The sequence below is a fragment of the Phalacrocorax aristotelis genome, chromosome Z (genome assembly GCF_949628215.1).
Source record: "Phalacrocorax aristotelis chromosome Z, bGulAri2.1, whole genome shotgun sequence".
Classification (NCBI taxonomy): Eukaryota; Metazoa; Chordata; class Aves; order Suliformes; family Phalacrocoracidae; genus Phalacrocorax; species Phalacrocorax aristotelis.
The window spans coordinates 70,881,880-70,905,847 of NC_134311.1; the positions used below are offsets into that span (position 1 = coordinate 70,881,880).

General features: G+C 64.9%; 3 protein-coding genes across 5 annotated transcripts; 1 reads left to right on the forward strand and 2 right to left on the reverse strand.

The window, feature by feature from the left end:
• Window positions 1-5,299: 5,299 nt before the first annotated feature.
• HINT2 (histidine triad nucleotide binding protein 2) lies at window positions 5,300-6,717 on the reverse strand. Its single transcript, XM_075078145.1, has 5 exons — window positions 6,610-6,717; window positions 5,900-6,058; window positions 5,701-5,805; window positions 5,546-5,618; window positions 5,300-5,432 (listed from the first exon to the last, which is right to left on the reverse strand). The coding sequence occupies exons 1-5, from the start codon at window positions 6,676-6,678 to the stop codon at window positions 5,341-5,343; spliced, it is 498 nt and encodes a 165-aa protein (XP_074934246.1). The 5' UTR covers window positions 6,679-6,717; the 3' UTR covers window positions 5,300-5,340.
• A 256-nt stretch (window positions 6,718-6,973) lies between these two features.
• TAF1C (TATA-box binding protein associated factor, RNA polymerase I subunit C) lies at window positions 6,974-13,716 on the reverse strand. 3 transcript variants are annotated; one of them, XM_075078709.1, is made up of 17 exons: window positions 13,700-13,716; window positions 12,578-12,744; window positions 12,256-12,418; window positions 11,354-11,573; window positions 11,187-11,280; window positions 10,840-10,946; window positions 10,651-10,746; window positions 10,490-10,560; window positions 10,159-10,406; window positions 9,974-10,084; window positions 9,724-9,847; window positions 9,535-9,606; window positions 9,277-9,412; window positions 9,054-9,182; window positions 8,718-8,892; window positions 8,456-8,593; window positions 6,974-8,166 (listed from the first exon to the last, which is right to left on the reverse strand). In XM_075078709.1, exons 4-17 carry the CDS (start codon window positions 11,483-11,485, stop codon window positions 6,998-7,000), a joined length of 2,802 nt encoding a protein of 933 aa, XP_074934810.1. In that variant the 5' UTR covers window positions 11,486-11,573; window positions 12,256-12,418; window positions 12,578-12,744; window positions 13,700-13,716; the 3' UTR covers window positions 6,974-6,997. The 3 variants fall into 3 exon arrangements, with proteins under 3 accessions (XP_074934810.1, XP_074934811.1, XP_074934812.1); XM_075078710.1 differs by lacking the exons at window positions 12,256-12,418; window positions 13,700-13,716 and adding an exon at window positions 13,641-13,656; XM_075078711.1 differs by lacking the exons at window positions 11,187-11,280; window positions 12,256-12,418; window positions 12,578-12,744; window positions 13,700-13,716 and having other exon boundaries at window positions 11,354-11,469.
• A 123-nt stretch (window positions 13,717-13,839) lies between these two features.
• Window positions 13,840-22,519, forward strand: TMEM8B (transmembrane protein 8B). The gene is made up of 13 exons (XM_075078941.1): window positions 13,840-14,004; window positions 16,582-16,771; window positions 17,250-17,457; window positions 17,612-17,745; window positions 17,880-18,139; window positions 18,357-18,709; window positions 19,033-19,129; window positions 19,320-19,443; window positions 20,863-21,005; window positions 21,188-21,366; window positions 21,454-21,600; window positions 21,675-21,791; window positions 22,017-22,519. Exons 1-13 carry the CDS (start codon window positions 13,893-13,895, stop codon window positions 22,350-22,352), a joined length of 2,400 nt encoding a protein of 799 aa, XP_074935042.1. The 5' UTR covers window positions 13,840-13,892; the 3' UTR covers window positions 22,353-22,519.
• Window positions 22,520-23,968: the final 1,449 nt, after the last annotated feature.

Consider the following 23,968-nt stretch of genomic DNA (forward strand, 5'->3'; position numbering starts at 1 on the left):
TCGTGGCTCTCTGGGGACGGACAGTGGGGACTGTGGGAAGGGGGCAGGATCCCACCCTACAGTGCTCCATGCCCACTCCCAGCTTTTAGCCTTTTGATAGTCCCATGGGGACTATCCTGCCTCTGCAGGATATGCCTCTGGGCAGGGTTGGGAGGTGGGGGTGAGACACCCCGTTCTGTTGGGTGTCTGCAAGCTGGGGGCATTGCCCCATACCTAAGGCCATGCCATGAAGGGAGGTGCCCAACAAAAGCCCTGGGAGCAGCCCCAGAGGCACCAGCTGCAAAAAAGGGGGACAGTCCTTCCAGTTGGGCTTCCCAGGAAAGCTGGAGCAGGGGCACCTGTGGCTTCAGCAGGGCTGACCTCTCCTGCCTGCCAAGGACCAGCTGGCCTCATACGGCTGCCCCAACCCAGTGCATACCTAGGCCAGCAAGTGCTCTTTTGGTACTTGAAAGAACGGTGGGGTCCCCAGGCTGTGGCTCATTCAGTGTACCCCCCAGTCTAGCTCACCCAAGCAGGCGTCCCCACATAGCTGTGATGGGCTGTGACACCCAGCTCCCACCACCCCAGCAGGAGACCCCAGGTCTCCTCCCAAAGCCTCCCAAAGCCTCGCCATCACTCCCCTCATGCCTGCCCATGCGTTTTGTGATATTGAATTTCATCCCCTTTCCATCCCGCTGGGCTCAAGGTCATTCAGGGAGCTCCAGCTTGGCCAAGTATGGCTATTTAAAGAGAGGGAGCTGCCCAGGAGTGGGGGGGCTTCATGAGATCAGCATTGTGAGATGCAGTCGGATGGGTTTTGAAGGGTGATGCAGGGCAGTTATCTCCTCCTGCCAGTTGTGGATCAAGCAGCTCCCCCAGGGCACCATCTGGCTGAGCTGCTTTGCTGGTGTCTGCAGTGGGGTGGGCAGCACTGGCACTGCCATGGGGAGCACGCTGCCAGAGCCAGTCCCCGACTTTCCAGGGCAGGTCAGCCAGGGATTCTTCCCAGCCTCAGCGGGAAAGATCACCTCACTGGGTACCACGCAGGGCACAGCTGGCAGGGCTCAGCAGGCAGCTCGGCCATGGCCAACAGCATCTCCTGGGGTACCTCAGCTGTGGCTGACAGCATCTCCTGGGGTTCCTCGGCTGTGGCTGACATCTCCAGGGTTATCTCTGTCATGACCATCAGCGTCTCCCTGTGGCACAGGGGCTTCTCCATGGGCACCCCAGGCAGGAGGATACCACTCTGGACCCTGATCACACACAGGAGGCACGTAGCCCCTCAGAGCCACCCTGCAGATGGGGACAGTCCCTGAGGAAAGGTGGTGGGGCACATCCTTCAGCCCCCTGCCTTTGCCTCCCATGTTCCCATCACCCACCAGCATGGGCAGGACCCTGATGCTGAGATTCCCGACTCCCCCCATGGTGTCACCCCCACTCCAGCGATGGGGTCAAGGGACCCCTCTCCCTTTGGTGGGGGGGTGGAGGCAGTACCTCCTGCCGGGTCTGCACCTCAGGGGGGTCACTCCCTCCATAACTCCCCCCGCCCAGCAACATCCCCCCCAGTGTCCCCAGCCCAGGCTCTGCCCGCCGAATGCACCCCAGCCCTGTACGCCCTGCCGGGGCCCTGCACCCCCCAGCACCCCCTCCCCACGTGCCACCCCCCCACCCCGGGCCGTGGCCCCCGACCCCCCGATCTCTTAGTTCCCTTGACGCTCACTAGGCCCCTGCCCCCTGCCCTCCCAGGCCCCTGGCCCTCCAAATGTCCCGCTCGGGGATACCCCAAGGCCTCGCACCCCTTCGTGACCCCCCCGGCCCGGCCCCACCTCAGGGGGCCTCGGTCCGCCCCCCCCCCCCCCGCCGCCGCACTCCCGCCTCCAGGGCGCCTGCGCGGGGGGACGGAACGGCTCCGTCTCCATGGTGACAGTAAACACCGCCCGCTGCCGCAAGCTCATAGGTGGAGCCGGGTGCGTGTGCGACCTCCCATTGGAGGAGAGCCTGAAGGGAGAGGAGGCGGGGCCCACTGCGGGCGGGACCGAGGGAACAGGGTTAGAGTGGCATGTCCGGGGACGAATAGCAGGGGGGGGGGGTGGAGCGGGAGCGCGGGCGGGGTAAGTGGTCGTGGCGGGGGCCGGGGCAGGAAGGGGCGAAGGCGATTGTGCCCCCCCCACGGGTGTCCGTGTCCCCCTGCACCCCCTGGCTTCTTGGAGCAGGGCTCAGGGAGGAGCCCTGGCCGCAGCCGGAGCTCACAGGGCCTGGCCTTCAGGCGGGGGTGGCCCCAGAAGCTGTGGAGTGGGGGGACACGAGTGGGCCCCGCACCCGAGCAGGGACAGTTCGGCCCCGCTGGGGCGACAGTAGGGACTGGGCGCCTGGAGACGTGTTGCTCCCCGTGACTTGACCCAAGCAACACCCCATCGCCCCACCCTGCCCCAGGGACCCACGGCTGGGTGGCGGGGTGGGATGGGACCGGCGCCTGGCTGCGCACAGCTGGTCTCCCGTGGGTGTGGAGCAGCTCCCCTCACCGCCAGCCCTCGCTGGGCCCCCCGGTCCCCATCCCGGTAGAGAAGCCGGGGAGAAGAAGGGCCCTTTGATAGCACGCGTCGTGCTCCGTTGCGAGGGCTGTTATTGCAGCACTCTGCGGTGTGCGCCGCGTGCTCAGCCTTGGGGCCTCTGTTTTTCCTGGCCAGGGATGTGCTTGGCCCCTCTGGCCTCCCCAGCAGGGATCGCTCCTCCCTCTGGGCGCTCGGCCCTGTGCCAAGCAGGGGTTCCTCCAAGCCCATCTGCCACGCAGCTGGCGGGGAGGAGGGAGAGACGTGCTGCAGAGCTCAGGCTCTGCAAAAAGGGGCCCCCACTCCACGCTGGGGCCGCACCAGCCCTGCTGCCACTGGAGGTGGGTGCCCTGAGGGCTGGGTGCTCACTGAGAGTGCTGGGGTGCATGCTGCTGGGTCGTACCCCCCACACTCTGCCCCAGTGTTGGCCCCTGAGTTGCATCCCCAGGTCATGCTTTTGCGGGTGGCAGCCTGCGTACCCTGCCCCAGCTTGCACCCCACAGTGCTTTTCCCAGGAGCGTGCCCACATACCCAGCCCGACACGTGTGGGCTTGTCCCTGGGGCAGCTAAAAGCCTGGCCAGGCACCATGGGTGTCTGGGGGACACCGAAGGGACACTAAAAGCACCACAGTCCAGTGTGGGACAGGCAGCCTGGAGATGCCAGCCTGGGGGTATGCAAACCAGTGTTTTGCAGTGGGGCAAAACCCCCAAAATCCTGGGGCAAACCACTCCGGGGTGGCATATGGGGCACTGCTGTGGGGCTGCACCCTGGCAGTATCACCATGGGGCAGCAGCCCTGGAGCTGCTGGAGCACATCTGGCTGCCTCTCTCTGGCTGACACATTCCCCACAGCCTCCCCCCCCCGCCCGGCTCTTTTGGGAACTTGCGTCATTTGTGATAGTCTTCAGCTGAAGAACGAAAACAGCCGTTGGCCCCTGCTCCCCCCTCCCTGCCCCAGCGCAGCCCCATGGGGCTGCGACCGCTGCACTGCCCTAGGGCTGCTCAGGGACTGACAAAATAAACTTGGCACAGGAGAAAAGATGATGCAGGCGTCCGTCCCCTGACCTCGTGTGCCAGCACTCTCCCTCTGCCGGGCACGGCATCCCTGGGGGGCTGCTCTGGATGAGCCCTACGGGATGATTCACCATGGATCTCTGGCCCCTATTTGAGGTCCCGAGCCCTGCGGCAAGGCTGTCCCACGTCCAAGAGTGTCCCCAGTCTGTGCTGAGGCTCAAGCAGATCTTGGAGGCAGGAAGCAACATCATCCAACATTTTTGAAGTTCATTTGCACCCCAAAAAACCATTCCCCGTGCTATACTGGGTGTGTGGGGAGGGAAGTGACTGGGCTCTGCCACAGCCCCACGCCGCTCCCGGGGGGCCCCCCGCCTCCAGCGCCACTGAGCCGGAGGCTGAACAGAGCTGCCATTCTCCCCGTCGGGCTGCGGTCCCCTGAGCGGCTGGCGGGGGCCCAGGCAGCCCCGCCGGTGGTGCCAGGTGGGCTGTGCGCCGCGCCAGCACTGGCCCCCGCCACTAAATATAGCCACAGGGCCCGGCCGTGGGCCCAGTGCACAGCGGGAGTGGGAGGCGCAGGGCAGGGAGCAAGCAAGCGGCCATGTGTGCATGGGCCCCTGCGTGTGTGCACCTCTGGCCACGTGTGGGCACACGTCTGTGGTCAGTGTGTGTCAACACGCGTGCGTGAGCGCCGCTGCATGTGTACAGACGTGTTTTGCATGCACGAAGCAGGAGGTCTGCGGTGTGCAATGCAATGTGTTTTGCACCGTCGTGCAGGTGCAAGGGGGTCTGGGGCATGCAGTGCTGTGAGTTTTGCACAGTAGTGCACACGCAAGGGGGTCTGGGTTGTGCAGCGCGATGCGTTTTGCACTGTGTTGCAAGCACAGGGGAGTCTGGGGTGTGCAGTACTATACGTTTTGTACCATGGTGCTAGCACAGGGGTGTCTGGGGAGTGCAGTGCAATATGTTTTGTGCAGCGGTGCACACACAGGGCTCTGGATCATGCAGTGTGATGTGTTCTGCACAGTGGTGCACATGCGGGTGGTCTGGGGTGTGCAGTGATGTCAGTTTTGCAAGGCACTGCACACACAGGCGTGCAGCGGTACCGTGCTATGTGTATGCGCGCAGGGGGCAGCCAGCCCACCATGCAGCCTGTTCCGTTCTGCCCTTAGCTCACGGCCACGAACCACCTGGCAGCTCCCAGCAAGGGCCCTCTGGAGTGGGAGGAGTAAATGTGCAATTTGCACTGTTACTGCAATTTAGGGCAATTAGCTTGCTTTTGCAAGGCAGAGAAGTTATCTGTGCCCAGCGTGGGGCTCTGGCAGCAACACGGGAGTGCTTGAGGGGCACCCAGGGGTGCTGGGGCTGTGCGTGGCACTGGGGCTGGGTGGGCAGCCCAGGGCACGGGGTGCTGCTGGCACCCCTGGGACGTTCCCCAGCTCGGGGACACCCTTGCAGCTCCCAGCCTGCTCCCTGTCCTGCGCAGCACCAGGATGGGCCTTTTGCCTGTGGGATGTGGGCACTCCCTAAAAAAACCTCTTGCTCCAAGTGGGGGGCTCCAGAGCATCTCCAGTGTGGGCACGTTGGGATGTGGGGAGCCCAGACCCCCCGCCTGCCCAGAGAATCAGGGCCCTAAGTCCCACCCATGTCCCCACCCTGAGTCCTGCTGGCATGTCCCTGCTGCTGTGACACCTAAGGCCACCCCTGCCAAGGCTGGCCACCCCAGAAGGGGCACCCTGAGACAGAGCCACCAAAGCCACTGCCATGGACATGCTTTATTGGAGGTTGGTGGGTCGGTGGCTCAGCCGGGGGGCCAGCCCAGCTGCCGCCCCCCCAGCACGTGGAGGTGCAGGTGGTAGACGGACTGTGCGCCGTGCTTCCCGTCGTTGATCACTGCCAGGAGAGGTACAGGGGTCAGGCCACCCTCCCCCCCCTGACACCGGGTCACTCCCAAGGACCACTGGCAAAGGTCCTGCCCCATGCCGTGGCAGGGGACACCAACTCACCCACACGGTAGCCATTGTCCAGCCCCTCCTCCTGCGCTGTGCGCGCTGCCACCACCAGCAAGTGCCCCAGGAGCTGCGGGGGAGGGGGAAGCAGGAGGGTCAGCACCATGCCTATGCGCGTGCCTCAATGTCCCAGGGACCCCCGCTGGACTCACCTCGGTGTCCTGGGGACCCACACGGCTGATCCGGGGGATAGGGCGCTTGGGGATCACCAGGAAGTGGACGGGGGCTTGGGGGGCCACGTCGCGGAAGACCAAGCACTGCCGGGGGAGGGGGAGCAGGGTGAGCTCCACACCCATGGGTGCTGACCCCAGCCCATGCTGGAGGGGTCACGTGCCTTCATGTCCTCTCTACCTTGTCATCTTCATAGAGGATGGTGGCAGGCACGCTGCGGGCGATGATCTTGCTGAAGATGGTGGGCTGCGCGCTCATGTCCTCACCGGCTGCCTCTGCCCGCTGTGCCTTGCCCACCTCCCCACAGTCGTCCTGTCTGCCGCCCGCTGCCATGCACCGCTGGGGCCGAGGAGCAGAGGGAGCTTATGGCCTGGGCCACCCGGGGACGGGGACCCCACGGGCTGGGGGCACGGGGGACCCACGCACATTCATGCAAGGGTGATGGGGGTGTACGTATGGGGGTGGTGGTGGGGTGCACACGGGGATGGTGGGGGGTGCACGTGGGGGTGGGGTAGGGTGCAACTGGGGGTTACGGGCGTGCATATGGGGGGCATGCACGTGGGGTGACGTGGCGGGCGCTGGGATCAGTGGGGATTGGATGTGGGGGCACGCGCGGAGCGATGGGATGCATGTAGGGGTGCCTGGGGGTGCGCGTGGGGGTGACACCCGTGGGCGTCACTGTGGGGGGGTATGCCCATGGCGGTGTGTGTGGGGGGGTGGTACACGTGGGTGCTGCGAGGCCCCGTGCCGTGGCGAGGTCGCTCACGCCCGCCGCGGACTTTGCCCAGGGGCGGGAGCAGCGGCGAGCGTGGCGGCGGCACAGGCGGTGCCCCGTCGTGCTCCTCCACCCTCGGTGTCATCCCCCCTCCCACGCGTGACCCCGCACCCACCTGCCGCACGCGCGGGGCGCCGCGCGCCGCCCAGCCGCGAGCCAGCACCCGCGCTAGCGCTGCCGCCATCGCCGCCGCGCCGGCCCCGCCCCCGCCCCCCGCATTGGCTCCCGCTCCTATCACTCCCACACACCCCTCCCGCCCCGAGGCGCCTTAAAGGGCCCCACACACGCCTGCCCCCACGCATGACGCGCGGGCGCCACCCCCGGGGCGCGGAGCACGCTGCGGGTACCCTCTCTCGGAGGTCCAGGCAGAGAGGAGCAGGCACGGATCCCGCCCGACCACCCACCCCCGCGTGGGTACGTGACCGTGCATGGCAGTGCAACTGGCCCTACCCCCAACAAAGACCCTGGGACAGAGGCTGGTCCACGTGGGGTTTATTGAAGGCTCAGAAGCCCATGCGTGGGCGCTTGCGGCGGGGCTGTGAGGCAGAGGAGAGCTGGCTCTGTGAGGAGGGGATGCAGAGCTGGCTGGCCTGGCTGCTGGGGAGCTCAAAGGGCTCAGGGGGAGCCTCAGCCCACACTGACAGGTAATCCCGCAGTGTTTTCCGCCGCTCCTTGGGGATGCCGCGGCAGCGCAGGCTCTGGGAAGACAGCAGGGCTTCGTCGGGAGCTGGTGATGCCACGGGGAAGCTGCCCGGTGGGGAGCCCTCCCGTGGGAGCACAGGGGGTCGTCCAGGGGAAAGCGTCGTGGGGGCCACGTCACTCAGCTCCGACAGCTCTGACTGGTAGGTAAGGGAGGAGGTGAAGCTAGCTGAAAGGCTGCGCCGGCCACGAGCTCGCTTCTGCCGCCGCCGCCGTTCCCGCAATGCGCGCTGCCTCTGCGCCATGTTGAAACTCGTCCTCTCATCCCACCACTTTCCCCAATCCCCTGACCAGGCCGCTGTCAGACGAGCACTCAGGGGGTCCGGACTCCCCGATGGCTCCAGGGGTTGCGGCAGTGGAGGGGGTTGGGGGTCCGGCGTGTCCCAGCGCTGTATGCGACCCCCTTCCTGCATGGCCTGGCGCAGTCGCTGCCGTGCCTGCTCATGCAGGGCGCTGGGGACTGCCAGCACCTCCAGCTCTTTGCGGGTGAAAAGGCGCTTCTGGCTGAGGGTGGGGGGCCAGGTGTGTCGGGGGGGCTCCCCACAGCCCTTGGAAAGAGCCTTCAGCCAGCGGCGGTACCGCAGGGCTGCAGCCGGGCTGGGCACCGCCGGGGCAGGCTCAGGGCTGGCACAGGACTCCTGGGGGACCTCGGCTTCCTGTGGAGCCACTGGCGTGCTTGCATCCCACTCCTCCTCCTCATTGATAATCACTTCCACATTGGACAAGTAGAAGGTTTGCTCTTCCTCCTCCTCCTCCTCTTCTCCCTCAGTGCCTGAGTGCAGAGGGCTGCTGGCTGGAGCCTCGAAGAGAGGGGAAGAGCCCGGGGCTGTCGTGGCCTCGTCCCTCGAGGTGGGCTTAGGGGGCTGCACCGCCTCATGGGTCAGCCTCTGGCAGAAGACATCCCCAGCCTCAGAGAGCTGGAAAACCAGCAGGGACTCCCGCTGCCCATCCTCCTGCAGCACAGCAGTCAGCCCTGTGGGGACAAAGAGGGGGCATTGCCATTGGGGTCCCAGCCCTGGGGACCCTTCTGGGGCTAGGCTGCCACTGGAGGCTGCCTCCACCCCCGCCATGGGCACACCCACTGCTGGCTTCTGCCCCCCACAGTCTTTTCTAGATCATTAATCTCTTGCACAGGGTTGTTCAGGCTCTGTTTTTGCCTTTTCAAGCACCACCCTACCCTGAGGGCACAGCAAGGGCTGTACCCCAGCTCCAACCCATGTCCTGTCCCCCCTGGCACCTGCACCCCAGTGCAGGACACCCACCGGCAGCTGGGGCACTGAGGCGCTGCTGGAGCAAGCGGTGGCGGTGCGGGAGCTGGGTGGGCAGGTGCTCCAGGCAGCTGGAGATGCTGTGCAGCTTCTGTGGAGGCCCTGCCAGCTGGCAGGCCGACCGGCTGCCTCCTGTGGAAGGACATGCCAAAACCAGCCAGTGAGCACCGATGCTGGGGCAGCAGTGGCGAAGAGGCAGGGACATGGGCACAGAGAAGACCCAGCCCCAGAACAGCCCCCAGGCCCCGTTTCTCACCCTGGTATTGCAGCAGCAGCAGCTCCTGGGTGCAGGATGCACCAAGCAGCAGCTTATGGCTCCTCCCAGGGCCCCCTGGCGTCAGGTGGGCAAAGAGAGGAGGGGCCTTCATCATGTGAGCCCACTTCAGCACAGGCACCAGTGGCAAGCGCTCGTCCAGCACATATACAGAGAACTGGGATGGGGGGCACAGCTCAGGGGGGCTCACGCCAACACGCCATGTCAGCCCCCTCAGCTGGGTGATCCCCCTACCCCATGGGTGCTGGGAGCCGGGTCTGCACTGGGGTGACCCCCCCACAGCCCCTGGCTGTCCTCACTAGGTGTAGCAGGACTCACCTGGGTGGTGATGAGGTGCTGGGAGGGGTGAGCCCTGCCCAGGTACATGGGCAGCACCACGCGCTCGCCTTGCCGGCAGCCGGCTTCCTCACCCACCTTGAACAAGTCGAAGTGGCATCGCTCAGGGACCTGCAGCAGTAGAGTGGGGTGCTGTCAGCACCCCAGGCTGGGGAACCCTCTCTGCTGCCTCCCGCCAGCCCTGTGGCCACCCTCCCAGGCTCACCCGGGCGTCCAGGCACTGTAGGCCAGTGCGGTCAGCGCAGCTCAGCACCCGTGGGTGGGCGGTGAAGTCGCTCCAGCGCCAGGGCGAATGGTCCCGAAAAAACATGGTCTGGGGGTCATGGCGGAGCCGCTGCAGCCTGTGGGGGGAGAAGGCAGCACAGGACAGGGTTGCCCCCCTCTCCTGTGGACCCCCCACCCACCCTCCTGAGACTTAGGGGTCTGCGTCAGCCCCCTCCCAGCCCCGAGTGCCCCATCTCACCCCAACTCAACGCTCCAGAGGTAGACAGATCCGCTCTGTGTGCAGACGGCCAGCTCCCCGGGGAGATGAGGGCTACGGGACAGGGGACACAGCATCACCGCAGGGGCGAGAGCATCTGCCACAGCGGGGACAGCTGCAGAAGCAGCAGAGCCCCCTCCTTGCAAAGCTCCATTCCCTCCCAGCGCCTACCTGACGGTGATGCAGGAGGCAGGCATGCTGGTACGGATGACCTGCAGTGGGGCAGGAGCCGCCCCTGTCCTACCCGACACTCTCCAAACGCCGCAGTGATAGTCCGAGCGGACACCAACAAAACCTGGCAGGGGACATGAGGCAGCACATGAGTCGGCAGCATCCTGGGGTCTCCCTGCTACTCCTTCACCCCATGGCCTGCCCAGCCCAAGGTATGGATCCCGGGGAAGGGATCCTGGGGCTGGCTCACCTTCCCCGTCCACCCGGGCAGCGGACACTTGCCAGATGCGCCCATTGAGCTCAAACTGTGCTGGGGAGCCCCGGCTGTGAGGCAGCTCCTCCAGCACCACGTCCTGGAAATCTGGGGTGCCAGCTAAGGGTAGTGCAACGCAACCTCTGCTGCCCTCCCCAGGGACACCCCATGGTGAAGGATACAGAGCTGGTTCATGGCCTGCCCTCCAGGGTACACCAGGCAGCCCATGCGAGCCCCTACATCCTCAGGGGGCAGCCAGGCCAGTGCCCCCCCTGTAGGACTGTCATCGAAAAGCAGGCTGGCCCACTGCAGCAGCAGCTCCTCGTGCACGCAGTCCGCCAGCAGCCCCAGAGGCACCTCAAAGAGCCAGTCACGGCTGAGGTGGGAGAACCAGCGCAGGCGGGAGGTGAGGTACTGCCGGGGGCAGCCACTGCGGGGGTACAGTGTCAGGTAATGGGAGAGAGCAGGAGCCTGCCCAGCCCTCTCCAGGGAGGGAGACATGGGGACGCTTACCGCCTGGCCTCCAGACGGTCAATTTCCTCCATCAGGGCCGTCATCCGGATGGTGTTGTCCCGGGCCTTTCTCTGCAGGGAGGAGAGGGAGCAGAGGCTGGGCCTGGCAGCTGTGAGGGGAGGGGTGGGGGATGTCATCGCCACCACCAGATGGACACTGACCCTCAGTTTTGAGTTGCCCAGGTGAAAGTTCTTGTGCAGCAGCCGCCCCAGGGAGCCAAACGCATCTTCTGGGTGATCCACAAAGAAGTGGCCCAGCTGTGCAGGAAGGACAGGGAGGGGTTGAGACATGCAGGGATCCTGCACCATCCTCCCCAGGTCCTCAGCAAGACACAGTGCCCCAAACCCTACCTGCTTGGTGAAGTCCAGAGTGGCTCTGGACTTGCCTGTCCAGAGCTTCCTGTGCAGAACGCTGCGGTAGAGGATGTCCTGAGGTGTGAGCGAGGGGACCCAGCAGCCTGCAGGGAGAGGGCAGGGCCAGACGGTACCGCACCAGTACCGGGACACACTGCTGCAGCACCTGGGCGGTACGGCTCACCCGTCCCTGCTCCCTCCTGCGTAAGTACTGCCGGAGAAGGCTGCTAAAGCTCCCCGGCAGAGCCCGCAGGGATCCCGAGAGCCACAGGGCAAGTGGAATGGCATGTTATCGCATTAGCCCCGGGCAGCGTCGCCCCCCTCCCGCCCCCCACGGCCCTCACTCGCGCTGGGGGTCAAGAAGGGCACGGCAGCAGCCTCGGTGGGTTCCCAGCTCTCTCCCGTCCTGCCGTGGCGGGGCACGAACGTCCTCTCGGCCTGTAAGAAGAGGAGGGAGGTGACAGCGGCCCCCACCAGGCTCCCCCGGCCCGGTTCTCCCCGGTTCCCTCACCTGGCGGCGGCCGGGGCCGGCCTCCAGCACCTGCCCGTGCTCGCCCCAGCCGGCGGCCAGAGCGGGGCCCCCCTCCTCCCGGGGCGGACCGGCGCCGAAGTAGGAGGGGAAGAGAACGGCGGGGAACTCCATGGCGGCAGGGCGGGGCTAGGCCGGGCCGGGGGTCTCGGGGTCCGGTAGCGATCGTCGATCGCCCCCCACGCAGTAGCGGTGGCGACCACTAGAAATAACGTCACCACGGCGTCGCGCTGCTGACGGTACCTCACCAATCAGAGCCTTCGGGAGCGGAATGGCGAGAACAGAGCGGCGCCGGCCGGTGGCAGCGCGCCGCGGAGCGCTACCGCCCCCTAGCGCTCCGGAGGAGAAAACGCGCCTCCGCCGCTGGGTTACGGGAGGGAGTGGGGCGCGGGGAACGGAGCGGGGCGGGCTGGACCAGGGCCGGGGGACGGGAATGGCGCGAGCACTGCACCCCCTCCTCACCCCCAGGACAATATACCTGTGCCCCCGCCCCGCCCACGGGTGGGCACACCCTGTCCTGCGTGGCCGGTGGTGGGTGACCATAACCCTAGTACTGCGTGGCCAGAGCCACACGGTGCAGGCTCTCTGGGTTGGCAGGGAACCGCAGCGGCCGTGGTTGGTGATGCCAGGTTCTGCTGTGCCCCATGGGGTGGGGGCTGCATGGGGGGTGCACAGCCGTGGGGCACCCCACGGACCTTGGAGATGTGGGGCTGTTCCAGTGCCCCCCGCCCTTCCCGTGTCACTCCATGCTGGCTTGGCCCCGGGGACACCCCTCCAGCCCCGACTCTGGTACCTCTTCCTCTCCCCGGGGTGGCTGCAGTCTCACCTGGGGGGTCCCCTGGCCCAGCACCCCAGTAGTACCCACACCCACTGGTGTCACTCACAGGGGATGGGTCTTTGTCCCATGGAGCCTCTGGGGTGCATCCTGGGTGGGACGGATGGACGGGCTCCCCTGTCCCCTTCCCAAGTGCAGCAGGACCAGGTTGCTCCCAGAGGGATCACGAGCCTCGCGGGGTCCCTATCCCAGCGGCACAGGCTCCGGGGAGTCTGTGTCATGGGGGCTGTGCTCTGGGGAGGGGCTGCTGGGGGCCTGCTCCCCCTGCAGCTGCCGGGGTGCTCTGTGACCGGGGGCGGGATAGGAGTTGGGCTGGTGTAGGGCAGAGCACCCCCCGGGAGTGGGGCTGTGCCCACAGGTCACCCACTCACCTCCGCCGTGGCCAAGGAGGGCGGTGTTGTCGGGGGGTCTGGGGATGATGTCAGGGAGGGTTGTGGATGATGTCAGGGGACTGTGGGGAAGCGCGATGGGATCATTTCCAGTCGGCATGGCCTCATCCCCGCCAGGGTGCCCAGACCTGCTCCCCCGGACACCTTGTCTGCAAGATAAATAAATTTATTATAATAAAATGGTGGCCACTGTCAGAAAACCACCCAGCCCCCATTAAACAGCCCCCCCCCCCCCGGAAGCTCCCCCCAGCCCCCACAGGTAGCCCTTACTGCCTTTTGTCCCCTCTCCACAAGACACCCCCTTTGTCCCCAGCATTGTAGCCCCCTTGACCCCCTACACGACAGCCCCGCAGCTCCTGGTGTGTCCCAGCCCCACGGCCCCAGTGTGCTGTGTCCTGTGTCCCTCTTGTAGCCTGGCCCCGTAGCCACCTGCACCCCGGCTCCATGTCCCCTGTCCCCCTGCCCCGTGTCCCTGACCATAGCTCATGGCCCTGTCCCGCGGCCCACATTCCTGTCCGCAAGCTGTGTTCTTGTCCTCAGCCCTAGGTTCCTCCCCCCAGCCTATATTCCTGCCCCCAGCCCCAGTGCACGTCCCCTGCTCATGTCCCTGGCCCCCAGCCCCGAATCCCCGTTCCCAGCCTGTATCGCTGTCCCCAGCCCTGTGTCCCTGTCCCTAGCCCCGTGTCCCTGTCCCCAGCCCTGTATCGCTATCCCTAGCCCAATACCCATGTTCCCAGCTCCATGCCCGTCCCCCAGCCCACATACCTGTCCCGAGCCCCGTGTCCCTGTCCCCAGCCCATCATCCCTGTCCCAAGCTCCTTGTCCCTGTCCCCGGCCCACATCCCTGTCCCCAGCCCCGTGTCCCCCTTCCCAGCCCTGTGCCCCTGTCCCCAGCCCCGTGTGCCCAGCCTCAGCCCCAAGCCCCTGTCCCCACCCATGTCCCCGTCCCCACCCGTGCTCCTGTCCCACCCGTGTCCCCGTCCCCAGCCCCATGCCCCTGTCCCCAGCCCCCTGACCCCGTGCCCACGCGTGTCCCCGTCCCCACCCGTGTCCCTGTCCCACCCATGTCCCTGCCCCCCGGTGCCCGAGCAGCTTTGGGGCCACCTCGGGAGCGGGGTACGGGGGCGGGGAGGATCGGCTCGCACAGGGGGGCGGGGCGCCGCCACCGGCGAGTGACGCGCGTGGGGCCCAATGGTGGCGGGGGGGCGGCCTCGGGGGCGGGGCTAGTGACGTCATGGTGGTTGGTGGGCGGCGGGGCTGCCGGCGGCGCGCGCCCCGGGGCAGGCGGCGGGGCGGCATGGGGCGGCGGGGCGGCGGGCAGCTGCGGCCGCCGGACCCCCCCCTCCGCCTGCTGCTCCTGCCGCTTCTCCTCCTCCTCCTCCTCCTCCTCCTCCTGCCGCCGCCCGCCGGTGAGGGCCGGGGGCGCGGGGGGGGTGGGGGGTGCGTGGGGGACAGGCGCGGCGGGGCACGGGGGTCGAGTAGGGGATGCGGGGCGCGGGAGCGCGCGCGCGTAGGGGTGCGTGTGCCGCGGGGCACGGCGGCGGGCGCCGAGGGGTGCGTATGCGCAGGGTACACAAGCGACGGGATGTGCACGCAACGCGGGGGAATGGGGTACCGGGGGAGTGGGTGTGCGTGGTGGATGGGGGTGTGCGTGGGGTGCGGGATGCCCGTGCAACGGGACACGTTGAGTCTGTGGGGCGACGGATGGGGATACGGGTGCAGTGGGGTTTGGGGCGCAGTGGTGCGCCCCATTGTGCGCGGGGGTGTGTGTGTGAAACGGGGCAGGAGGCAGTGGGTGCGATGGGGAGCGGAGACGCGCGTGGAACAGGGCGTTTGCACAACGGGGCACGGGAGTGAATGTGCAAGGGAGTGCCACGCAACGGGGTGCGAGGTTCTGCGTGCAGTGGGGCGCGACGGTGAGTGTGGAACATCCGCCGTGGGGCAGGTGCGTGGGCCGCGGGTCCGGGGGACTGTGCGCGTGCCGTGGGGCAGCACGGGTGGAAAGCCTGCGCGGGTTTGGGGGAGGGGGGGCGCAGCGAGGCGTCGGGATGTGCGGGGGCGGCGGCGGCGGCGGCGGGGGGTGACGGGACACCGGCGGGACTGCGTGAAGCAATGAGCTTGTTACGTGGGCTTGGTGATGGGGCTGCGGAGGGGCATCCGGAGGCGTGGAGGGGGCATCCCCTGGGGAGGGTGGGGGCGGCTGGCCGGGGGCTGCCGGTGCCGCGGGGCGGGGGGGGAAGGGTCTGGGGGGGGCCCCGGGAGCTGGCCCCGGTGCTGACACCGGCGGCGGGAGCTGTCCCCGGTTCTGGCCGGAGGGCGGCAGCCGCCGGGGGCTGGGTTCCTATAGTGGGGGTCCCACGGCTCTGGCCGCTGGCTGGGGCAGAGGGAGAGCCTGGAGGCTTTGGTTTCCTCCTTCCCCCCCCCCCGCCATGGATAGAAAATTCCACTCGGCCCTCCAGTAACTCCCCCCATGCTCTGGCCACGCCACCACAGGGCTTTAGCCTGGCCCTTCACCTGCAGCCGGGTCCCCACACACACCCCGGGCGAGAGGGCACCCCGGCGGGGAGCCGCGCCGGGACCGGGAAGCTCCGAGTCCTTCCCCCCTCCACGCCACCTCTTCGAGTTACATTCAACACCCCCTCCTCCCTGGGGTCCCCTGCCAGGTGACTGTCCCCACGTGGGGAGGGGAACTGTGGGGTGGCTTGGCGGTTAGTGGCAGGGAAATTGGGATGAGGTGGTCTTGCGTTGAGACAGGTATTTCATGCCTGGCTTGTGTCGGCTGTCGGTGAAGGGGAGGGGGAGCTGCCTTTGTTCAAGGCAAGGGAGCAGATGCATGTCAGTGTACAGCCAGCTGGGGCTGAACACACGCAGCAAAAACACATGTGCACACAAGCACATGCGCGCACTCCCAGCTGGGCTCGCGTTGTGCAAAGCAGCCCTTCTTCTCAGATGTCCCACTCCCTGCTGGACGAGTCATCCTGGGCACAGCCCTGCTCCCAGCCCGTCCTCTGCTGGCATCCCCCTCGCCGGCAGCTTGTGCGGAGGTGCTTCTCTTCCTTGGTGCATTTCTGGGGAATAACGGATGGGTCTCCTAGGCTGGCACTGGGGAAGTGTGGCAATGGTAGGGTGAAGTTACAGCTGCTGCTGGGAGACCAGGTCTCCCTTGTCTCTCCTGTGCCAAGGAAGCGGCTGCCTGGCGGCTGCCAGGGCTCTCCCTGGAAATCACACTGTCAGCTGGGCAGGGGTAGGTGGCCCCAGTACATACCATGGACTTGCAGGAAGTCTCTTGCAGACGTGGGGCTGTGCACAGCCCATGCATGTGGGTGTGCACGCCTCCACTTTGCCATGAATGCAGACAGCACCCACTTGTGCATATGTGCACACATATGTGCACCGTTCCTCCTCCGCAAATCATGGGAGAGCTGGGAGGCTGTGCAGGGACTGCACTGCTCACTTCTTCTCATGGCTCTAGGGTGGGACTTTATGCAGTTTATGATGGGCTCTGTGCTGAGCCTCCCCAGCAGGCAGAGAAGGGGGGACTCTGCGTCCCTGTGGGAGCTGACCTGTTGAGGCAGGGCTGGAGTTGTGAGGAATGGCTCTTTATTACAGATAAGATGCAGGGATCAGGTCCTCACTGATGAGGATGATGAATTGAAAGAGGTGGGCTGCACCTGGGCAGAACCTGAGCAGCGAGGGCTGAGGGCTCCTCAGGCTCCAGAGGATGAGTGCCCACAGCTCAGGGAACCAGGCTTGAGGTGACGCTGAACCAGGCACGACGCAGGCTGTGCCAGGGCCAGGAGGTGCAGTGGGGCACAGCTGCATCACACCTGGGGACTCACTGGAATGGCACAGTCCCGGCCCCTCCTGCCTCCAGGCTGCTGGTTTTGGGATGTGTTAAGAGGCTGGGTGGGTGGGCCTGGTCTGGGAGGGGTGCTGCACCCCCCAGTCCCTCACCCCGCTGAGAGTCCCTTGGCTCTCTTCTGCAGATGGGCTCTTTGTGACAGACTACTTCACCCGCACACCACGCAAGCTCAGCCCCTTCCGCTCCTTTGCCAGCATTGAGCTCTTCCACTTCCACATCCCCGAGGACACCGTCATTGCCGTCTGGAACCTCATCACCTTCAAGGAGCAGGGTGGCACCTTTGGGGACCAATGCCCAGACCGTAGCATCACCGTGTGAGTAAGCAGCCTGCCCTCTCTTCCCCTTCCTGCCTGCTTCTGCCTGCCCCTGTGGCTCCCTGCCTGGACTTGCCCTGGGGCCTGCCTGCTCATCTGCTTCTTGGTTGCATGTGCACATGTGCATATATGTATAGGCATGCACACGCACTGAGGAGCACTCATGCACACACAACATATGCGGGCACACACGTGTGCACAGATGCATGCACACGGCAACATGCACATATTCCCCGTGACTCGTCTTCCCAGAACCATTGCAGGCTCTGCTCTTTTGTGCGTCTCATACATGAGCAGTTTGCTTCAACACCCACCCAGGGAAGCTCATGGTCTCCAGCAAGGTCCAGCTCACAGACAGCTTCCCTGTCATGGCTTTGAGCTTTCCTAATAGCTTGGAGGACAGACCCCTACGTGTAGGGCAGGCTGGACCTACCATGATGCCCGGCCTGCACCCTGCTAACTGCTGTCTCTCCTGCAGGTATTTCCGCTCAGGAGCTCCCTCCGTCATCAACCCCCTGCACACTCACTTCCCCAGGGACACGGCTGTCCCTGGCTCCTTTGCACTGACCCTCACCTGGACCCTGCCCAACCGCACCACAGGGGTGTTCAATGTAACCAGCCCGCTGCCCGGAGACTGGTTCCTGGCTGCCCACCTGCCCAAAGATGAGGGCAAGATCTCTGTCAAGGTGATGGGCTCAGAGGGACTGTGGGGTGGCAGGGCTCGCTGCAGGGCTCAGCTGGGGTCTGGCTGTCCTGGGCTGGCATTGCCCGGGGCAGGTGTCACAAGTGGGGGCACTGCCTCGTGCCCCCTGCCCCATGCTGACTGTCTTGCTGGTGCAGGGGCTCTACGAGGAGTGCCAGTATCTCTTCCAGCCACAGCTCATCGTGCAGCGCCTGGTGAACATTGCTGTGCTGTACCCTGGTTATGTCACTGAGCAGAGCATGGCCCCCCACAACCGCTCCTGCCTCTACAAGTGAGTGCGAGAGCATCTCTCAAGAAGGGGGCATCCCCAGGGTGGGGATCTTAGGGTGCCCCATCCCTCTGGCTTGCCTCCCCAGCCTTGACGGTCCATGGTGAGGGGCAGGACCTAACACTGCTGTCCTGCAGGGTGTTTGTGCCCAGCTACACATCGCGCATGCTGGTGGAGGTGCTGCGGTGCCGCGGGGCTGAGGGCTGCCCACTCTGGCTGCGTGTGCGGGCCAAGGCTCCTCCGCTGCACAACTCCACTGCACTGGACTGCCGGGAGCACGCTTCCTGCCAGCTGGCACTGGACCTGCCCTTCTGGCAGCAGTGGTACTACGTGCTGGTGGAGAAACACCCAGGGGTGCAGGGCACCGTCTCTTTCCAGGTCACCGTGCAGCTCACAGGTGAGTGTCCATGGGGAGGTCTGGGTGGGGGGAATGGTCCTGACTCTGCTCGGGGTAAAGGATGCCCACAGGGTCTGGACCCACCTGGGATGGGTCTACTGGGAGGTGTTGGGGCTGGGTTGCAGATGGAGGTCAGCAGTGGGCAAGAAGGGGAGGTGGGAACTAAGAGGGGTCTGGAGGAGCTGTGAGGTGCCCAGGCTGACGGCTCTGCCCCCAGACTGCTCCCGACCCAGCCTGGGCCGGCCACCCTTCCTGCCCTCCAGTGCCTCCATGAACATGCCCCATTCCTTCGGCTCTGCGGGCGGGCTGGCGCTGGGGGACAGTCCTCCACCTGCCAGCCCCAACAGCACAAAGCACCTGGTCTCCATCCCCACTGCCTCGTCCGGCGAGCGGTGCTGGCCAATCCGCCCCACTCTGCGCAACGAGCTGGACACCTTCTCCGTCCACTTCTACATCTTCTTCGGGCCCAATGTGTCAGTGCCGCCTGACCGCCCTGCTGTCTTTGTCATCAGCCTACTACCCGTGCTGGACAGTGGTGGTGTGCTCAACCTGGAGCTGCGGCTTAACGTGGTGAGGTGGCCATGCTGTGCCCCAGATGGGGCAGGGCAGGCCAGGGGGCATGGGCTGGGTGATGGGTGATGCCGGGGCCGCAGCAGCACGAGGGGCGGCTTTGGGGTGCTCTTGGGTCATGGGTCATGGTTTGGGAGCTCTTGGGTGATGGAGCACAGATGAGGGTGCTCCAAGGGCAAAATGATGGGGTGTTATTATGATGGGGTGTTATTGTATGATGGGCAGTGGATTAGGGCACTGGTAGGTGGTGTGCCGTGATGTGGGTGCTGCCAGAGCAGGGGACGCCCCTGGCACTGATTTAGGACTGTCTTCTGTGCCATCAGAGCTCCCTGTGTGGCGAGAATGTGACAGTATTCGGCTGTCTGAACCACGAAGTCCCACTGATGTCTGGCGACAACGCATCAGTCACCTGTGAGACGGGTAGGCTGAACGGCGCGTGCCCATCCTGCCATGGCCATGGGGGTTGCACTGCTTCATGTGTGTGGTGGGAGGAGGTAGAGATTGTGGGGGAATCTGGCCCAGCGTCTGGCACAGAGCATGCTGCCCCAGCTGTGCCTGGGATGGGGCTACCCTGTACCCTGCTCACCTGGAGCCCTCCCTGCCCCCACAGAGTCCCTGGCAGGATTCCTGCTCTCCGTCAATGCCACGGCCAGCCTCAGCCGCCTGCGGATCCCCTACCCCCAGACAGGCAGCTGGTACCTGAGCCTGCGCTCGCTCTGTGCCACGGAGCACGGGTAAGAGCCCCGCTATGTCCCCTCCCTGCATGCCCAGAGGGGATGTCCCCGCCGTGGCCTCTATCCCTGTGCACTGTGGGTCCGTGGGTGTGCCTGGCCCCTGCACTGCGTGTCACCGCTCACGTGTGTGCATGTGGCTTTGTGGGTTGTGTGTTACCATGTGAGTGCCTGCGTGGGCACGGATGGTTCTATCTTGCGCCTGCCTGACCATCTGTGGGTCCCTGTGGCTCTTCCCTCTGTCTCTGTTAGGAAGCGCCTGCCAGCTTGCGAATGCCGTGCATCTGTTGGTGCCTGCCTATCTCCGCGGCAGTGCCCATCTGTATCCGAGCCCAGGAGGGGACTGGGCTGTCACTGTGAGGACAGGGCTTGGCTGTGCATGTGAGGGGGCAGCTCTGGTCAGGCTGCTGCGCCCCTGCTCTGCTCAGCATCTCCAGGGACTGGTCCTGTGTCTGTGGCTCTGCTCCTCGCCCATGTGTCAGCCTGGGAGCCTTGCGTAGGACAGGGCCTGTTGTATGCATGTGTCTGTACACGAGAGAGTCCGTGTGGGGCTCTGTGCTGCGCGGACAGTGCTGCATGCATGTTCAGTGCATGAATGTAGACAGCACTGGGTGTTTGCTGCATGCATGTGGATGGTACTGCATGCATGTTTGGTGCATGCATGCGGGCAGCACTACATTTACGTTTGGGTGCACACATGCAGACAGCTCTGTGCGCATGTTCGGGTTTGTGCAAGGAGACAGGGCTGCGTGTGTTCTGCATGCACGTATGTGCAGATTTGACTGTGTCAGCACACGGAGGGACAGCAGACACACGTGTGGACGTGCCCTGTGCATGTGTGCAGATGGCCCTGTGTGCATGTTTGTTTATGCTGGGGTGCCTGCGTGTGCACAGGCAGCAGCTGGTGCATGCGATCAGGACGTTGGCCTGTCTGTGCTCCTGCATGATGGAGCTGTCAAGGTGCTGGGTGTGCCCAGAGCCCTGTGTGTGGGCAATGTGGGACAGCGAGGGTGCTGTGCCTGCTCTGACTACTCCACTGCGTTTCTAGTTCACGCTGAGTTGCCAGTTGCAGTTGGTCCTTCCCTGACACCGTCACACGCAGTCATTGCAGGGCACGGTGTTTGCACAGCAAAATCCAAATGAAATGGAAGCCAGCTGAATGCATTGCTAAAGGCAAAGTGGGTCTAAGCGCAGCCACATTCCTCCTGCTCACCTAGGCTGGCATGGACAATTGCAGTACAAAAGATCCTTGGGGACCAGCTCACAGCTGCCATACGTAGCACCAAAACAGCTCAATTCTATGCTCGCCCAGTCCCTGGGTCTCCCATCATCTGTCAAGTCTGGGTGGGATGGGTGCCTCTGGTGGAGGCAGGAGCTGCTCAAGGGGCGCAGGGCAAGCGCTGAACCCCTTCTGCACTGCAGCTTCGAGCCTTGCACCAATGTGACAGCTGAGGTGTACCTGCGTGCCTACCTCTCGCCCTGCATCAACGACTGCGGCATCTACGGCCAGTGCAAGCTGCTGCGCACCAACAATTACCTGTATGCTGCCTGCGAGTGCAAAGCTGGTGAGAGCTGTCCCGGGCACCCAGGGACCACCCCTGGCATCCTGTCCTTCTCGCTGGGGCTTGTGCACCCCATTAGTCCCCCCCTTGCCAGCTGTGTGCAGGGTGCTGGAAAGGGGCTTCCCCACTCCCTCCCCAGCCCCTGTGAGTGCTGCAGGGGTGATGGAGGCTCTCCCTGGCCACAGGCTGGAATGGCTGGGGCTGCACAGACAACGCCGAGGCTTTCTCCTACGGCTTCCAGCTCCTCTCCACACTGCTGCTGTGCCTCAGCAATGTCATGTTCGTGCCTCCCGTGGCCATTGCTGTCCGCAGCCACTACCTCCTGGAAGCTGCTGTCTACATTTTCACCATGTTCTTCTCCACTGTGAGCATGGGGTGGAGGTGGCTAAGGGGGCAGGCGAGAGGCCAGGGCTGTGCAGGGTGGCTCTCACACCCTTTCCCCTCACCCCAGTTTTACCATGCCTGTGACCAGCCGGGCATCGTGGTGTTCTGCATCATGGAATACGACGTGCTGCAGTTCTGTGACTTTCTGGGCTCCCTCATGTCTGTCTGGGTCACCGTCATTGCCATGGCCCGCCTCCAGCCTGTGGTCAAGCAGGCAAGTGCAGGGAGAGGGCACACGGGGTGGGCAAGGAGGGGACCCATCCTGATGGATGCCCTGCTGCCCCACAGGTACTGTACCTGCTGGGGGCCATGCTGCTCTCCATGGCACTACAGATGGACCGCCATGGGCTCTGGAACCTGCTGGGGCCCAGCCTCTTCGCCTTAGGAATCATGGCCGTTGCCTGGGTAAGGAGATGCTGCCCCTGTTCTCTTACATCCCCGTCCTGGTTATGCTCAGCACCCTGCCCAGCCATCCAGCCCCACTCCCCTGCCAGCATCTCCCCTCTGCTGCCTTCACCTTTCCCCATGAACCACCTTCCCTGACTCCTGGGGGACGTGGCACCATGGCACAGGGGCCATGCCCTTCCCTGCTGGGGCTGCCTCTTCCAGCCCCCCCTTTCCCCACCGCAGACCGCTCGCACGATCCGGCGCCGCCACTGCTACCCACCGACCTGGAAGCGCTGGGCTTTCTATCTGTGCCCAGGAGCACTGATCGCGGCGGCTGCTGTGCTGCTCTACACCTTCGTGGAGACAGAGGAGAACTACTTCTACATCCACAGCATCTGGCACCTGCTCATCGCTGGCAGCGTCGGCTTTTTGCTGCCACCCCGTGCCAAGCCCAGCGGGCGCCTGGGACCGCTGCCCCGGCGCAAGGGCTGCGGGTACCAGCTCTGTGTCAACGAACAGGAGGAGCTGGGACTTGTTGATCCAGCTGTGGCCTCCATCAACAGCATTTGTACCAGCTGATGCTGATGGCAGCCTGGACTACTCTGGCATGGACAGCATCCCCACGGGGCCCGGCACCTATTCTCTTTGCCAGCCACCCGCCCCCGGGAGCGCCAGGACTCCTCTGGGTGGGCACACAGCCACCCGTGCCACCCTCTTCTTGCAATTACAGCCTGGTTGAACTTGTCTCCAGGATTTTCTGTGGCTCAGTCCAGTGCAGAGCTGGGGGGAATCGAGGCTGAGCTGGGGCCATGCTCCTCTCTTTGCTAGGCCATGGAGGTGTCCAGGGGACGTGGCCAGGTGTGGAGCAGGGAATGGCAGCGGTCTCTGGCTCTCGCTCAAGGGTCTGTAGCAAGAGGTGCTACGCTGCGATGTTCTGCTCTGGGGCTGATGCAGCTTGAGGCAAGGTGGTCGGCAAGAGGTGGGAGGCCAGGGGCTGCAGTCTTGGCTTGTTGCAGGGCAGGCTGCAGAGATGGGATGACTTTGCTGTGGCACTGTGCTCTCACAGGACAGCTGTAATGCCTGACCCACGGGCAGCTGTGCTGTGCCCGGGCAGCTGGCCACCCCCCCCCAAGCTGGCAGGACTGTGGGGCGCCCATAGCCCTGGGGGAAACTGCAACTGGCGAAAGGAGCCTGTGCTGCCTGCCCTGGCGGTGCACGGGCCTGAGAGCTCACTGCCTGCAAGTGCCACAACCCCAGGAGCTCACAGGCTGTTGGTGTCACCCCGCTGCCTGGAGTAGCCCCCATCAGCACTCCACATGTGGGTGCACCCACCCAGGAGCAGTGGACCAGTGACTCTATGTCCCTGTTGTTGCCACTGGGCACGAGCAGCTGCCCTGTCACTGCAGAGCACTGGGGATCACTGGGAGGGGGCATGGCATGGCCTATAATGTGTCCTCCCCCATCTGGGTGGCACAACTCTGTCTCTGCACCCACTAGAGACAGTGATGGGAAACTGTGGTGGCAAACACCTGGGCTGTGTGTGTGGCTCAAGGACAGAGCATTTCCACCCTGCTCCTGCAGGTTGGAGGGGGCAAGATGGACCAGAGGGGAGAGAGGGAACCCCACTGCCCCTTCTTAACCCTCTGGGAACTGCTCCAACGCCCTGGCCTCTTCCCAACCCTGCAGGGGTCTTCACGGGAGAGTCCCCAGGCAAAGCTCTGCATCCCAGTGGTCATATTCTGGCTAAAAGGAGCCCACCCACCAGCAGCCCCACTCCCCATACCCCTGGGGACAGAGCCCAGCCCAGGGAGATTTACTGGATGCCTAACAGGATTAGCAACTGTGGGAGGGCAGGCAGCTATATAATAGGATTGCAATCTAATTAAACCTGCTGCTTGGGAGCTGTGCCCCAGCTGGCTGGAGCAGGGTGGGCTCAGGGCTTTGCTGCCTGCACCTCCAGGCCTTGCAGGAAGTGATGGCTGTGGGAAGCCAGCCTGGCATGGAGGTGTGCTGGGCAGCCCCCAGTCACTGTGCAAGGGGGCTGGGGGACATGCATCTGCCACCCTCCTTGCCCCTGAGAGCTAACCCTCCAGCCCTTGCTCTGCCGTGCAAAATACCCTCTCTGGTCCAGCCAGGCAGCTGATTAAGGATTAATTTTGTAATTAAAAACGTTACTTGCTTCACCAAGTCCAATT

Coding starts and splice junctions, on each gene's coding strand:
- HINT2 (XM_075078145.1), bottom strand. CDS start 6,678: ATGGCGGCAGCGCTAGCGCGGGTGCTGGCTCGCGGCTGGGCGGCGCGC. Junction 6,059..6,609: donor GCGCCCCGCGCGTGCGGCAG/GTGGGTGCGGGG, acceptor CCTCGGCCCCAG/CGGTGCATGGCAGCGGGCGG. Junction 5,806..5,899: donor TCCTCTATGAAGATGACAAG/GTAGAGAGGACA, acceptor CTCCCCCGGCAG/TGCTTGGTCTTCCGCGACGT.
- TAF1C (XM_075078709.1), bottom strand. CDS start 11,485: ATGGAGTTCCCCGCCGTTCTCTTCCCCTCCTACTTCGGCGCCGGTCCG. Junction 9,607..9,723: donor GCCTCCTGCATCACCGTCAG/GTAGGCGCTGGG, acceptor CCTGTCCCGTAG/CCCTCATCTCCCCGGGGAGC. Junction 9,413..9,534: donor CTCTGGAGCGTTGAGTTGGG/GTGAGATGGGGC, acceptor CTCCCCCCACAG/GCTGCAGCGGCTCCGCCATG.
- TMEM8B (XM_075078941.1), top strand. CDS start 13,893: ATGGGGCGGCGGGGCGGCGGGCAGCTGCGGCCGCCGGACCCCCCCCTC. Junction 14,005..16,581: donor CCTCCTGCCGCCGCCCGCCG/GTGAGGGCCGGG, acceptor TCTCTTCTGCAG/ATGGGCTCTTTGTGACAGAC. Junction 21,601..21,674: donor TCCAGCCTGTGGTCAAGCAG/GCAAGTGCAGGG, acceptor GCTGCCCCACAG/GTACTGTACCTGCTGGGGGC.